General features: G+C 37.1%; 2 protein-coding genes across 4 annotated transcripts in view; both read right to left on the reverse strand.

Annotated features, from left to right (window-relative positions):
- The window catches only part of LOC141379815 (uncharacterized), a 461,403-nt gene extending 458,822 nt beyond the window's left edge, over nt 1-2,581 (reverse strand). Inside the window, exon 1 of the mRNA XM_087300926.1 lies at nt 2,311-2,581. The gene's annotated coding sequence lies outside the window, so the exon portion shown is untranslated. The remainder of the gene's footprint in view (nt 1-2,310) is intronic.
- A 3,019-nt stretch (nt 2,582-5,600) lies between these two features.
- On the reverse strand, nt 5,601-13,429 carry myorg (myogenesis regulating glycosidase). 3 transcript variants are annotated; one of them, XM_087300890.1, is made up of 4 exons: nt 13,364-13,429; nt 12,833-12,870; nt 9,590-10,072; nt 5,601-9,347 (listed from the first exon to the last, which is right to left on the reverse strand). In XM_087300890.1, exons 3-4 carry the CDS (start codon nt 9,850-9,852, stop codon nt 7,553-7,555), a joined length of 2,058 nt encoding a protein of 685 aa, XP_087157016.1. In that variant the 5' UTR covers nt 9,853-10,072; nt 12,833-12,870; nt 13,364-13,429; the 3' UTR covers nt 5,601-7,552. The 3 variants fall into 3 exon arrangements, with proteins under 3 accessions (XP_087157016.1, XP_087157015.1, XP_087157017.1); XM_087300889.1 differs by lacking the exon at nt 12,833-12,870; XM_087300891.1 differs by lacking the exon at nt 13,364-13,429 and having other exon boundaries at nt 9,590-11,022; nt 11,117-12,870.
- Nucleotides 13,430-13,712: the final 283 nt, after the last annotated feature.

Genomic DNA, 13,712 nt, shown 5'->3' on the forward strand with positions numbered 1-13,712 from the left:
GTCTTGGCTGCTCATTTATTTTATTTGCCATGCACAGCCGAACATTCATCGATTTTTAAATAAACAAAAATGAAATAATTGCCACATTTTAGAAGTTTCCACTATTCCCCTCATGAAAATAAAACAGTCTAAGGTGCTTTAGTTGGTGTCTCTGCCTGGCCAAGCTAGTTAGAGTGGTCTGCTTTGATGGTTTTCAAAGCAGCACTTTTGCATTAGCTAGCAAAGAAAATCCCCACATTAAAGGCCATTAAGCAAAATCGAAGAACGAACAATTGTGACATCCTTTAGACAAAATCAGGCCAAAATTAACTTCCTCTGAAAAATTCAAACATATTACCTACGCAAATGTTTGTTCTAGTTGATAAATCTCTTCAAACTACCATTCAAATCTGTGGGAAACGAGTACATAAAACGCATGTGTGACTAAGGTACCGCCCAGCAAGCAATTTTGTGTTTAAGAGACATCTGATAGACATCTACACGTAGACAGCTTGGCTAAAACAAAGCTAAACTTGCACTGTCAGTGAAAAATCTAATAGACATCTAAAAATAGCCCAAAACTAGACCAGTTGTCAAATAGTTTTGGCCTATTCAGTGTCTATTAGATTTTCACTAGCAGACCAAATATTTCCAATGTTTTTTTTTTTTTTGCCAAGACGACTAAGTTTGGATGTCCATTAGACATCTTTAATAAAATTTCTTACTGTGCACTTTCTCTGACTTGAAAACCATCTTCGGCTTATTTCCTCTACTTAGTTTGTAAAGGTCAAATATCTGTGAGTAAAAACAAAACACTGAAGGAGCTTCTTAATAGAAAATTCTAACCGAAAGATGTTTAATGTAATTTTAAATAAATAAATTGAAAAGAAATGTAGGCTGGGTTATTCATTGTTGGACACAGATCAACATGCAAGCATGATTGCAACTGATTCAATTCTGGTATGGTTCCAGCAGATTATTGCAAACAATATTTTGATTAAAAATGACATAGTAAAAAAGTGCACAAATTAATTGGTAACAGATTAAATCAACAGCATGCACTATAAGAAAAAAAAAAGTGCTCTGCACAACATCAAGAGCCGAACCGTAGCTAAGGGGGTTCGGAAGACCCAATACTCACTGACAAAGGTCTAGAATTTCTTCCATGATGAGTTCATTTGTCATATTTTGACTGCTATGCCATAATAAATAGTGAAAATAACTATTCGCTTCAGAACGACGTGATCAGTTTTGGCCAAGGCCAATTTTTCACAAGTTATATTTTGAAATGGAGAAAACATTTTACAAGTGATTTATTTTAGATTTTGGACCTTATTCCTAAAAACAAAAACTGACCAATAAAATATTTGAAGAACCAAATACCGCCCATATAAAAAATAATTTGAAAACTATTTCGGCTATAGTTGTCATCCTTGAATTTTCAAATGCACTTTTTCTTACAAAAAAGGCTATAGAAATCGTGAAGCTCATTATTATTATTATGTTATTTATTTATTTATTTTATTCCAATGGTTTAATTCTGACTGAGGAAAGTCTAATGTGCTGGGCAGGTTGTTATTTGCCTAATAAATATACAGATTTCTATTTTTTCTTATGATATATGATGCAATAAATTTGTATTTTGAAAATAAGTTTTTCATTTCTTTATTCTAAATATTTAGAAAATATTTTTAGTACTTCAAAAAGTCTGCTTATGCTGACCTTTTGACAAGCAAATCCAGCTATAAATAGTGTTTAAAATGTCACTAAAATGCAGTATTTAAGCCTCATAATTAAATAGCGAATGAGGCAAAAAACTGCAAAAAAAAAAAAAAAAGTCTAGTTTTTGAGAAAAAAAAAAACACCTTTCACCAGACCGGCTATGGTCCTCAAGAGATCTAAAATATTAAACTTAATATTAGGTAGACTTAAAGGTTTTTAAATCTACCTAATATACTTTAATAGAAAGCCTAGAAAACATTAAAAGTCTATGAAATTAAAAGCATTTTGTTTTTAGGGGAAAAAACAAGATATGCAACAACAGCTCTCAGAAATCTCACTTTATACTGCAGATATATCAGGTGAGACTTCCAGATTAAATAACTGTAAATAAATCAATAAAATAAAAACCTCTGCTTCTCTGATGACATCCGATTTAGGAAAAAAACTATTCTTCAAAAGGTTTGCTTGTAACCAAAATACTGGGCAGCACACAATCCACAATAGAGCAGGTGGACTTTTGGACGTCTGATCATCAATGGTTTCCTCTAGAAAAGCTAGTGGTATGTTCTCAAGGGAGGCTGAAAAGAGGGGAAACAGCCAGATACACACCTGGGAATGGAGCCGATGGGCTTGATTCACTCTGGCACACAAACAGAACAACTGGTGGGGCTCTTCTGCAGATGGGCACGCAGGTGGGCATAAGGCAGGGCAGGAGGGAGCGCAGGGGGCCTCTGCCAGGTTTGTGTCGTCCTTGTAGCTCAGAGTAGGTGCACTTCTTTTTTTCCAGTTGATCACATCTGGGCTGAGGTCCACAATGCTTCACTATCAAAACGGGAAATCAAGGTGAAGCTACACTGCCCCCTAAAGGAGCTTGCGGTAACTGCGTGGAAAAGCCAAACACTTTATTAAAACACATATATAGATTTCTCCACAAAAACTTGAAGCTACCTTGAACTAACAGTGGAATATATACGGTTCCATAGCAAACAAATCCATTTATAGCAGATGAAAAACATATGAAGGCACAGTTAGAGTAAATGTTGAACAGATTTTGTCTAACAGGTCATTCCATCACCAAGCGGTGGAGCTTCAATTGGGTCTAAATGAGAACAGCCGCGTTGTTTGTTGATTTTGGGCGCAAGTGCGCTTACTCACTATGTGCCATCATGAATCACTGAGCTTCTGTTGGTATAAACAACAACAGCCGCGCGACAACATATTATTTATCAGTGATGAGTCGACGTTATCAAGAGCGAGTGTATCACAGGCTCCGCCCACTTAATTAAAAATAGACCCTCCCACTGCGCGTTAAGCCTCAGTCACTTCAAACAATATTAGAATGCGGTCTTTAATCCCAATCACTTTTCGAAAAAACTATATCATTGTGGACTGGCAAAGCCACAAACAGCATTGATTTCTGAGGAATGGAATACAGACAGCTAATCGATGCGAGTGTGTGTCTTCTGCGCAGGCCGTGAGTGCAAATCAATGGCCGGGAGGCGTCATTGACAGGCAAAGTAAACCTGCTCTAAAACACAGTTAGTGACCTGGTTAGCACCAACATTGTACAGGGGGTAAATGTTGTCCAACTCACTTTAGATAGTTCAGGTGAAAGCATAAATACTGCACAACAAAAAATGGGGTGTTTTAAGCATAAGACCAGGACTATTTGAATTTGGTCTCTGGAACTATAACCGACTCAAATATTGCCAATTATGAACTATAAAAATCATGTTATACATGTATGACTTCTCTGTTATACAAAGACTGTATCTCTGGTTTGGAAAGATAAGACTGTGAGCCAAATTTCATTTTTGCTGTAGTACATTTGAGTCAATATTAAATGCATTTTCAATACTGTATTACTTCTTCAATACAATGCATTTCAAAAGGGAAAATCTAATATTCATTGCAAGACAATGCAGAGTGAGACTTAATTTGTGTCCTGAGGCATCATACACCTATTTTTTTTAGGGGCAGCACTGGTTCACCTGGTGCCCTAGGCAAGATAAGACGTGACCAGAAGAAAATATACTTAAATAACCTGGCAGTTCTCTAAATTAATCTAGCGGCTTAATGGAATTTTTGTTTAGCTGCAAAGTATCTGCAGAAGGTGTAATTCACATGTGTATTGTCATTTTAAATTGTACAGTTGCAAGTTTGTTTTGGAAGCACTTAAAACCTGAAGTCTTTTCTAAAGGTACACAACACTAAAACTGCAGTCTTTTATGCATTGGATTTATTCAACACTATTTTGACACCCTTAAAATGCCAACTTGAAAACTATATAGTTTCTGTGTAGACTACAAAATAAAGTAAGCAGAAGTAAGCTATTTTCCGTGGCTGTTTCAAAGGGCAAAAAAATGTCAGTAAATGGTCAAACTATTTATGAACATTTGTGTTCATGAAACTAAATAAAAAAAGATAATATAATAAGAAAATACCAATTAGCAACATCAAGTGGCATAACAAGCTGTTTTTTTTTTTTTTACAGTTGAAAATCAGTGAATGTGAATAAGACCAGAAGTTATAAACCAATCAGGTTCCAAAGCCTGCACCCGCTCTTACGTGACAGAATAAGGTCAATAGGTATGTACTTTAAAACCATAACAACAATGGCTGACTAGTATGTGCTCAGTCAGTGTTTACAAAATAACAATTACCAACTGCTGCACTGGCATGCATAATACAGCATTTTGACAATATTATCATCACCTTATCCATAACAGAGGCTCTGTATAAATGAAAAGACATATAAGGGCCTGGTGAAAAGGACATTGCTTCAGAGAATGAGCAAGTTATTATCACTCCAATACGTTTTCTTTACACCAATAATTAAAGCACAGTAGGTGCATAAAATTCTAAACATTTTTACATACTTATTGTACGTAATCAATGTATTATCAATCTAGAAAACATAAAAAGACCATTCTAAATTCCTTAATGTGGTCCAGCGAATGGCCCAAACATATTACTGTCAGGCCACCCTTGTTCTTTGCCCTTTCCTGCTCATCAAATCACTGCTCCACCTCTGTCCCAAACTCAACTAAATGATTTATTGATCCAGGGCAACCTCCATATAACCTGTAAATTACCTCAACACCGTGTCATTATCTACCAATGATGAGCAGGGCCCAAAAAACCAGTAAGATGCCTCTCAGAGGAGACTTCATTCAATGCTGGACCAAAGTCTGATTCAAAGTTTGATCAGGCTTAACCTGCTTTGCAATAATTACTATTCCTGTGAGGGGCTGAAGGAGGTTGGAGGTTCAATGAATCCATGGACCCATGACCGCCTAGCTTGAAAGCCTCGTTTGAACTTAGCGAAGAGATGCAACCCAATCCGTCAGTAAAGTAAGTGGGGCACTCTTGTACTCGGGAGTGATTCGTAACCTCTGGACAGGATTACCGAGATAAACTATCCTACATGCATGCATATCTACATACTTCATGCAATTACGAGACTGATATAACCACCAACATGTGAAATTGACTGTATTGGATCAATGACAAGCCAAATTAAATTCTTTAAAAAAAAAAAGTAACTTTTTCTATTTAATGCTCACAAATTAGTGACTAGTGTAACAGGAAATATATAATGAACTACTACTTAAAAAAAAATAAATAAAAAAAAAAGAGGGCTGAAGCTGGCAGAACCAACTGCATAATGCCAAATAAACTGAACTAATAACCACTGGAAAGACAAGCCAAAATTGCATTGCACATCAATGCCAAAAAAAAAAAAATGTCAGAAATGCCAGCAACACCATCAAACAAGAAAATAGTGAACTGAATATTGAGTGGGAGGCATCATTCGATCACTGAAGATGCAGTCTGTGGCTAATGTGGGGCAGTACAATTAATGCAGAGGAGAAAGTACAATTAATAACTCATAGCTCTTGAGAGAGGTCAAAAGTTTAATGGTAACCATTTTACTTCAATATCAGGCTAATTAGACTCAGTGAACAAAAAATACTGAAATAACAAAGTACAGGACTTTTTTTTTTATACCATGCCAACACACTTCAAAAGCTCAGAGTGGAGGACTCGAAAAGCAGGTGAACACTGCCCTCCTGTGACATGAGAGAGAACAGTAATATTTTTTGGAGTGATCCAAAAAACAAAGAGATTAGACAGTACTACAGTTGCAATTTTCTTTATCCTAACAACTTAAAAACTCAAAAGAAAATAAATACAAACTGTAAAGTCATGTTTCACAGATGCAGAACTCAACCACCTGGTTTAAACAAATTAAAATGCATTTTATGCACAAAATGAATACTTTCTTATTGCCAAAAAAGTATATTAGAGTACAACATATTTTGCATATTTGCAGACACAGAAGTCATACACAAATGATAGCAATGAAACAGACACGCACAAAATTATGAGTTGTACAAATGTTGCACTTTGTTTTTGCAATATGTTCATGCAATCTAAGTCTTTAAGAACCAAAAAAACTTGTAATTCCAGTCTGTGGAAGCTGACAGTGGCTTTGACCTGTTTCAGAAACATCAGCAGTCTATAGTCCGACTGGGTTAACCATGTCTGTACTTTCAGGAGCTTATCAACAAGATCTAATCAGGGTAGAATCCAAAAGCATATAGACCCAATTTAAAAAAAAAAAAAAAACATTTCTTCAAGTACTTAAAACTCGCAAACTAACTAAAAAGACGCAACTATTTGAGGTCCACAAGTAAAGCCAGCTGCCACAGGTCTAAGACATAGCTTGACAGAATCATTGTTTCACCAGTGTGGATGAAGGCGCTTTCACAGTTGTGTGGGAAGAGCTAAAAATAAGCTTGAAGGTCGTAGATTAGAGAAAGCTTGCAGTGTGAGTCGATTGCCGGCATGCTGGAAGAGCGTTAAATAAACACAACAAACAGAAAGGTGACCCTTGCGCAGCAAAAACACAATCTGATAAAGATTAACTGACTAAGCATTTAGCATTGTGCCGTTATGCAAAGCACAAAATGTAGACAGCACAGCATAATAAAAGTCAGAAAATGAGCAGCACACTTATTCGTTTGACATTATGAAATACTAACTTCTGTGCATTACGTGGCAGGAGACGTTTTATATACATTTGGCAATAATGGAGTAATGCTTGAACAAGGCCTGTTGGTGATCTATTTGGCACTATATGATAAAATAGTAACCACAAATATAGATTATTCATACAAACTATTGATGGCATAATTTCAAAACTAGATGCTTAGAAGAAATGATAAAGGCAGATTAGGCTTAAATGTGCTCCATGCATTGCCTAACTTTACTGTAGTATATATTGGAGATGCAGCATTATGTCTTACAGCCATACATCAATGTCATATATACACTTGCAAATTTATACATTTCAGAGAAGTTAATTAGCTCTGTGGAGAACATCGGAAAGTAATCCATAAAGCATGCTTTGTAAATTGAAAGGCTTATGTACAGTACTGGAAAAATTTCCCTTTTTAAATATGCAGATGAGAGAACATGAACTATACATTGTGCAAAATTACCTGTCAGAGTCTGTGAGTACATCCTTAACGTCCTAAATGTTGGTTTATTTGGCCATATGCACATCTAAATGCGAGCTGGTATTGTGAAGACATTCACTGTTTAAATGCAAGGCACGGATTAAAACATTAGCGTCAGATATGTAATGCATATTTAATTGTTCTCATGGCACAAAACAATCACAGCCAAGTTAATAAACGCGCATCCATAAGCTTAATTCTTAAATAGTCCTTTCCTATATGGAGAACCTAAAACCTGGGTAAATAATTTTAGCTTACTCCCTGAACCAAAGTCATCTTCACCAATGTTTAAATGGAAGACATGCTCCAAATGTATACCATAAGTCTCACTGAACCCATTCAAAGTAAGCAATTTCATCAAGATCAACTGGGTAATCAGTTATCAGTTGTGGCTCTTTGTTGTCAAATCGTTCTCCTTTGTAACTTTTCCAACGTCCAGCTGGTAAGTAGATATCCCTTTCTTGCTTGCCTGGTTCCAGTACTGGTGCCACCATCAAGTCATCTCCTATCAGAAATTGAGAGTCAACTCTAAAAGCGGTTTCATCACTGGTGGCAATCCACCATAATGGGCGAATTATGGGGTCCCCAGTGTCCAGAACTTCTCCAGCCAATTCTATGACCCTGGGAGCCACCAGCGTCTCATGCAGTTCAGTGAAGCGTTGAGCAATAGCCACAACCTCATCATCATACTCCCATGGAGGAATGGAGAACTGCATGGAAGGCATGAAAGCAGCCAGCTCCAGCCATCGAATGTAGAGCTCACGGTCTGGTAGCCTGCCATTCCCATCAGTACGGTTGGGATAGGCATTGCCTCCAATCATGTCTGGCAAGATAAACTGATAGCCCAGGATGCTTATGGTTAGGACGGTTGGGATCAGGGACTTCAGGCCAAGTTCGTGGCCCCACACAGAGTCCCGGTCATTTAGACGGAAAAAGCAAGAAATGTTTTGAGAACCGTAGCCAGACCGAAGCTCAGCGCGCTCGTTAAAGGGGATGGCCATTTCAGTGTAGCGACGGGTGAAGGTGCTCGGGTCAGGGAGGTGGACTTTGGTTCTGAACTGCCAAGGTAAGTAATTAGTCTCACCTGCATCAAATTTGAAAGAGGAAACACCATATCTATTGCGCAATGTGCGAAGCTGCAATAAGAACCAAGTGCGTGCCTCTGGGTTGGTAAAATCAACGATACCACCAATCCCATTCCACCATTTAACCAAGGCAGGAAGTTGACCTGTCGGCTCCATCACAAACAGGCCTTTTTGTACACAATGCCCAAAATTAGCTGAATCATAATTCACAAAGGGATGTGTCCACAGAGATACCAGGATTCCATCTGCCTTGAGCTTTTGAAACATGGCAGAGGCATTTGGAAACTTGCGTGTGTCAAGATCAAAGTCTCCGTACTGACTTGTGTAGCGATCATCAAGTTCTAAGTGGCTACAGTTAAAACCGTGTTTGCGTATATTCTCTGCATAAGTTAGAAGCTGTTCCTGGTTGATGTTAGTCTTGTGTAAAGCCCAGGTGGACCATATTGGGTGCCGAAACATTTCTTTTGCAGGCACTTTGTTGGGTTTGGTGAAGTACCTGCGAACCATGACCTTGTGAATGGAGGTCACATCTGAGCCCACACAGACTCGGTAACTAAGTTCAGCATAGGGAGGCCTTCCAGATGCAGGTTTGTATGGACTGTCCTGATATCGTGCCTGGAAGTACATGGTTTTCTCTGTGTCATTCCACCCCAGGTGGAAGGGCACAGAATCATTGATCTTAATGGCAGTTGCGTTGGATGAGATCCAGTAGCGCTCCAGGATGCCACCGAAGTCATGGCGATTGGAGTACACGTCGCTGGTGACAAAAGGTTTAGGTGCCTGCTGGCCTGAGATGGCTATAGGCCAGTGCTGAACAGCAGTCTCTGCACCTCCATACCAGTGTGATTCATTGTAGGACATAGCATGTTCAACAGGCCGATCCGATTCCAACTCTTCCCAACGCACACGATAACACATCACTGTTTCCTTTGGCTTCACTGTCATAATGAAGAAGTTCACCTTGCCAGCATATGAACGCGAGCAACGAAGGATCACTCCTTCTTTTGAGCAGGAGTCGAGGTCGAGTGTGCCAGACCTTCAATCAGAAAACATAAATCAGTTTCTTTTAGGCAACTATTTGTGACCAAGTACAAGAACAATGAATAGAATTATCAATGAACAATAAATATTAGCAACAGGTTCAATTATCTCTCATTAAAAAAAAATACATTTCAATCAATTGATTGATTAAAGTATTCAAAGCTGAGCTATCAGTACTACCACAGCCCAAGTATTTTATGCGATCAAAAAAAAAACATAAGCACCATCCATACTGACCTGAAGCCCATTTTCAAGACAATCCCCCCAGCCTGGTTGCGGATGAGAAAGCCATCCTTATTCAGATCAAGCAATTCTGTCTTCAGCAGATCAGCTTTACGTAGGGAGGCAATATAGTAACACCATGCAGTCACTGCTGCAATCACCAGAACCACACCAATAACTCCAGCCCCCACCAGAGGGCGACTGTCCTTGTCCATCTTCTTGATGGGCATGCCATCAGTGATCGTTCCTCCTGCACCTCCAGGCACTACCTGGTACATTCTGAACCTTAGGGTTTTTTTACTTCACAATTAAACAGTTGTACGGCTTAAGTGTTATTTGATAAAAATCAAAGCTAAATTTTCATAGGCACAATGTTTCATTTGGCAGACTTGTGTGAGCAAATAAAATGAAAATATTTTGCTAAATAAGTGCAAATCTTGCATCCATTTTTCCTTCTGCCAGCGTCATATTTCCTCTTGTTCATTATCCTTTATGGCCCTGAGGGGAAAGGAGTGGCAAAGAGTGTCAATGTAAAAGACTGAAACAAAGTTCAAACTTTAAAAAAAATGTACTTGTCATGCAGATGCAGGAACCACAGTGCTAATTCTTGCATTAAGTATTCCAAAACCACATCACTTTAGCTTTGATATCGCCCTGAATTAGTCTGCTGGGAGATGAAGGCATAAACAAAAGCAGTTTATTCATGCTGCCAAGGTTTCTCACTGTGGCAGTGTGTGAATTGACTGCACCAGAGGACAACACAAGGACCTCTGGGTTTGCAGTATGCAACGCCACCTGCAAAACTTTGAGAACGGCGAAGTGCCACCAAGAACACTTGGTTCAAATGAAAAGCACGGTTGACGGACAATGCTTTCTACTCAAGCAAATGGCCAAGCAGAACTGAACTGCTGCTAAAGAGGAACTGCCGTCTTTGAGGGAAATGTACAGCACACTAATAAGGCAGCAAGTGACATTAGACTTTTTAGCGGCCTCTGTTTTGGAAATGTATCATTTGAATCGTTTAAAAAAAGAAAAAGTCAGTAAATCAATTAAGACTTTACAGTCAAATCAGTAATATGAATCAAAACACTACAATAATGGAGAAATTAAAAAGCCTGTATTAATGCTTCACTGAATAAGTATATTAACATATATACTAGGGTTGTGCGATTTAATCCAAATCGAATCGCAATTTGAAACGTTAGTTAAACGCAAAAATTTTTTTTTAATTTTAAAATTTCGCAAGAGGCTGTGATATGAAATGTATATGTATTATTATTTACGGCGTAACTTCGACTGTGTGTAATAGTCTTACTAGCCAATTGAGTGAGCACACTTTCGTTCTGCCCAATCAGAATTGCACAACGGAACTATGCGGAACGGCCACAATAAAAAGGAAAAAAAAAAAAAAACAGCAAAGCGCAGACATGTAGTTGGGATAATGGCATCTGCTGCTTACAGACAAATTAATGAAATAAAAAAAACAGGACATCGATAATATAGGAATATTTTGGTTTCAAAGTCGCAGACACCAAACAAAACCAAGTAATTTTTAAGAGCTGGCACAGAATTGTTGCCATGACTTACAGATTACTGAGCTGAAGCTTTACTAAAAAAAAATTTTTTTTTTTAAATCGCAAATAGCAATATCAGTCAAAAACATAATAAATAATTTTTTTTTTTAAAAAGGAATTAGATATTTTCCCCAAATCACACAGCCCTAGTATACACAGTTGAAGTCAGAATTACTAGGCCCTCTGATATTATTCAAGACACTAGTATTCAGCTTAAAGTCACATTTAAAGGCTTAACTAGGTTAATTAGGTTAACTAGACAAGTTAGGGTAATTAGGCAAGTTATTGTATAACGATGGTTTGTTCTGCAGACAATCTAAAAAATATATAGCTTAAAGGGGCTAATAATTTTGACCTTAAATTGTTTATTTAAAAAATTAAAACAGCTTTTATTTTAGACCAAATAAAACAAGTCAGCCTTTCTCGAGAAGAAAAAAATATTAAATCGCAAATACTGTGAAAATTTCCTTGCTGTGTTAAGCATCAGTTAGGAAATATTTAAAAAAGAAAAAAAAAAATCAAAGGGGGGGCTAATAATTCTGACTTCAATTGTATGTATTGTAATGATTATTTATTAGACAAACATGCACGATTAAGCTTTTGGTGATTGTACAGTTCCTTGTTATAAGATTAGTACATGGATTTAGAAAATAGAGAAACAAGTTTTAAATTTGTGTTGGATTCAATGTAATGTATTTTTTTAGTTAATGTCGTGTCAGTAACCAGGGCTATTTTCATGGCAAGAACATTTCAATAATAAATATATAATTAAAAATCAACCAACAAAGGAATGCATAAATTAAATAAGATTTAGCGCTAATAAATGATAAAAAATGTATTTATGTTGAATTTAAAAGTTAATTAGTAACTGAAATAAAGCCTGAGAGTGTGAATCAACCAGTGATGACTAAACTAGCATGACTGTTGCAACTACCCTTAAAAACATCCGAACAAAATATTACAAAATTGTATTTAAAAGAATGCAATTAAAATTATTAAACATTTTTCAAAAACACAAATCCCATATTAGGTGTGCAGTCTACAGCTATTAATCAAATTATTTTTGTATTTTACTTCTGGAACGATTTGTTCCGCTCTGTTAAATACTGATGATAATGTACATTTTCTCTACAAAAGGCATGTGATTTTTTTCTGTCAAAAGACACTTGAGTTCTTCCCTAAATGAAAGATCTTGTGAAAAAGGTTGAGCAACTGTCGCACTGAGAGTGAAGTAGAACCATTGACTATTTGACAGCAAAGAGGAATAATTAACTTAAACACTGCTCACTTTGAATACATTGTTATAGAATCCTATCTTGACAAGATAACATTTGAAGGGGTGAAGCAATAACATTCAATCTCACAGCATCGAGTAAACAACATCTAGCTGACTCTGAACTTCTAACTTTAAAACTAGTTCTTCAGCTTCTTTGCACCCTTGTTTGAGCTGGTTTTATATTCACGCATTTGACATCTTTGAACATTGACAATTCGTGACAGTCCCTATATTGTAAACCACTATACTCTGAATATTCGGTCTGAATCTACAGAAGTATGACTTCAAAACAACATCAGCACTATTTAATTGACTGTAAACAATGACTTCACTATTTATAATTTGCAAGGCACACACTTCTGAAATTATATTAAGGAGCTGAATTTGCGAATATAAAACCAACTTTACCTCAAATTGTTTTATTCCAGAGGAGGCTTAAACATGAGCTGAAAGTACATACATGGGCATGTAAATAGGTCAAAGTTGTATCAGCTTCTATGGTGAGTTAACTTTTACTAAAATAGACACAGCACTGGAAAACACACAATTAATACTGGCTGACCTCTTAGAGGTTTGCATGCTTCTTGTTTTACAAGTCACAATAATATGAAACCTAAAACATTTATCATATGGGGCAAAGTGCAAAGCAAGACCTGACACATGTAGCAGTCATTACAATACCACTGTCATATGCCTAAAAACCCTTACAATTTCACATTTGGATCAGAAAACGACAGGCAAATCTGTTAGTAACTAAAATTTATATTAAAACGATAAAAAAAGACGTTTGAAACAGTAAGACAAGACAGGGAGAAGCTCGATATATCAGGTGAGGGGGAATCGACTGTAAACCACACGCTGGCTACTACCGAGACTGACAGGACTAATTCGCGTTTTAAAAACCTAAACATTAGTTTCCACAAGAGAAAACAAACTTACCAGCTCGAGGACTGTTGGTTTCGTGTGTTGTTGACATGCTCCCTCGAACAATTCAAGACGCTGAACTCCGTGCCTTGGTATGGGAGGAGTTTATGAGGCGACTCAAACTCTGCAACTCTGGGAAATTGAGTTTTATAGCCTACTCAGGGAAGCAAGGAGAAAGTGTGGATATTGCGGTTTGATTTCTGTCCCTAGCCAAAATTACAGAACATATATGCTGTGTTTATTCTGTGTGTGTGTGTTACTGTAAAGAAAACAAAATTAACTTTGTGTTTTCTGTTGAACAATTTACGATGGTAACATTCCGCGCCAAAATACCAAAACGTTACAAGGGTCACTGGCTTTAAAT

This window comes from Danio rerio, chromosome 21, assembly GCF_052040795.2.
Source record: "Danio rerio strain M-AB ecotype USA chromosome 21, GRCz13ab, whole genome shotgun sequence".
Taxonomy (NCBI): domain Eukaryota; kingdom Metazoa; phylum Chordata; class Actinopteri; order Cypriniformes; family Danionidae; genus Danio; species Danio rerio.

Excerpts from the sequence above, each read along its gene's own strand:
- myorg (XM_087300889.1), bottom strand. The coding sequence starts at position 9,852 with ATGTACCAGGTAGTGCCTGGAGGTGCAGGAGGAACGATCACTGATGGC. Across the intron at positions 9,348-9,589 it reads GTCTTGAAAATGGGCTTCAG|GTCTGGCACACTCGACCTCG; the intron begins GTCAGTATGGAT and ends TTCTGATTGAAG.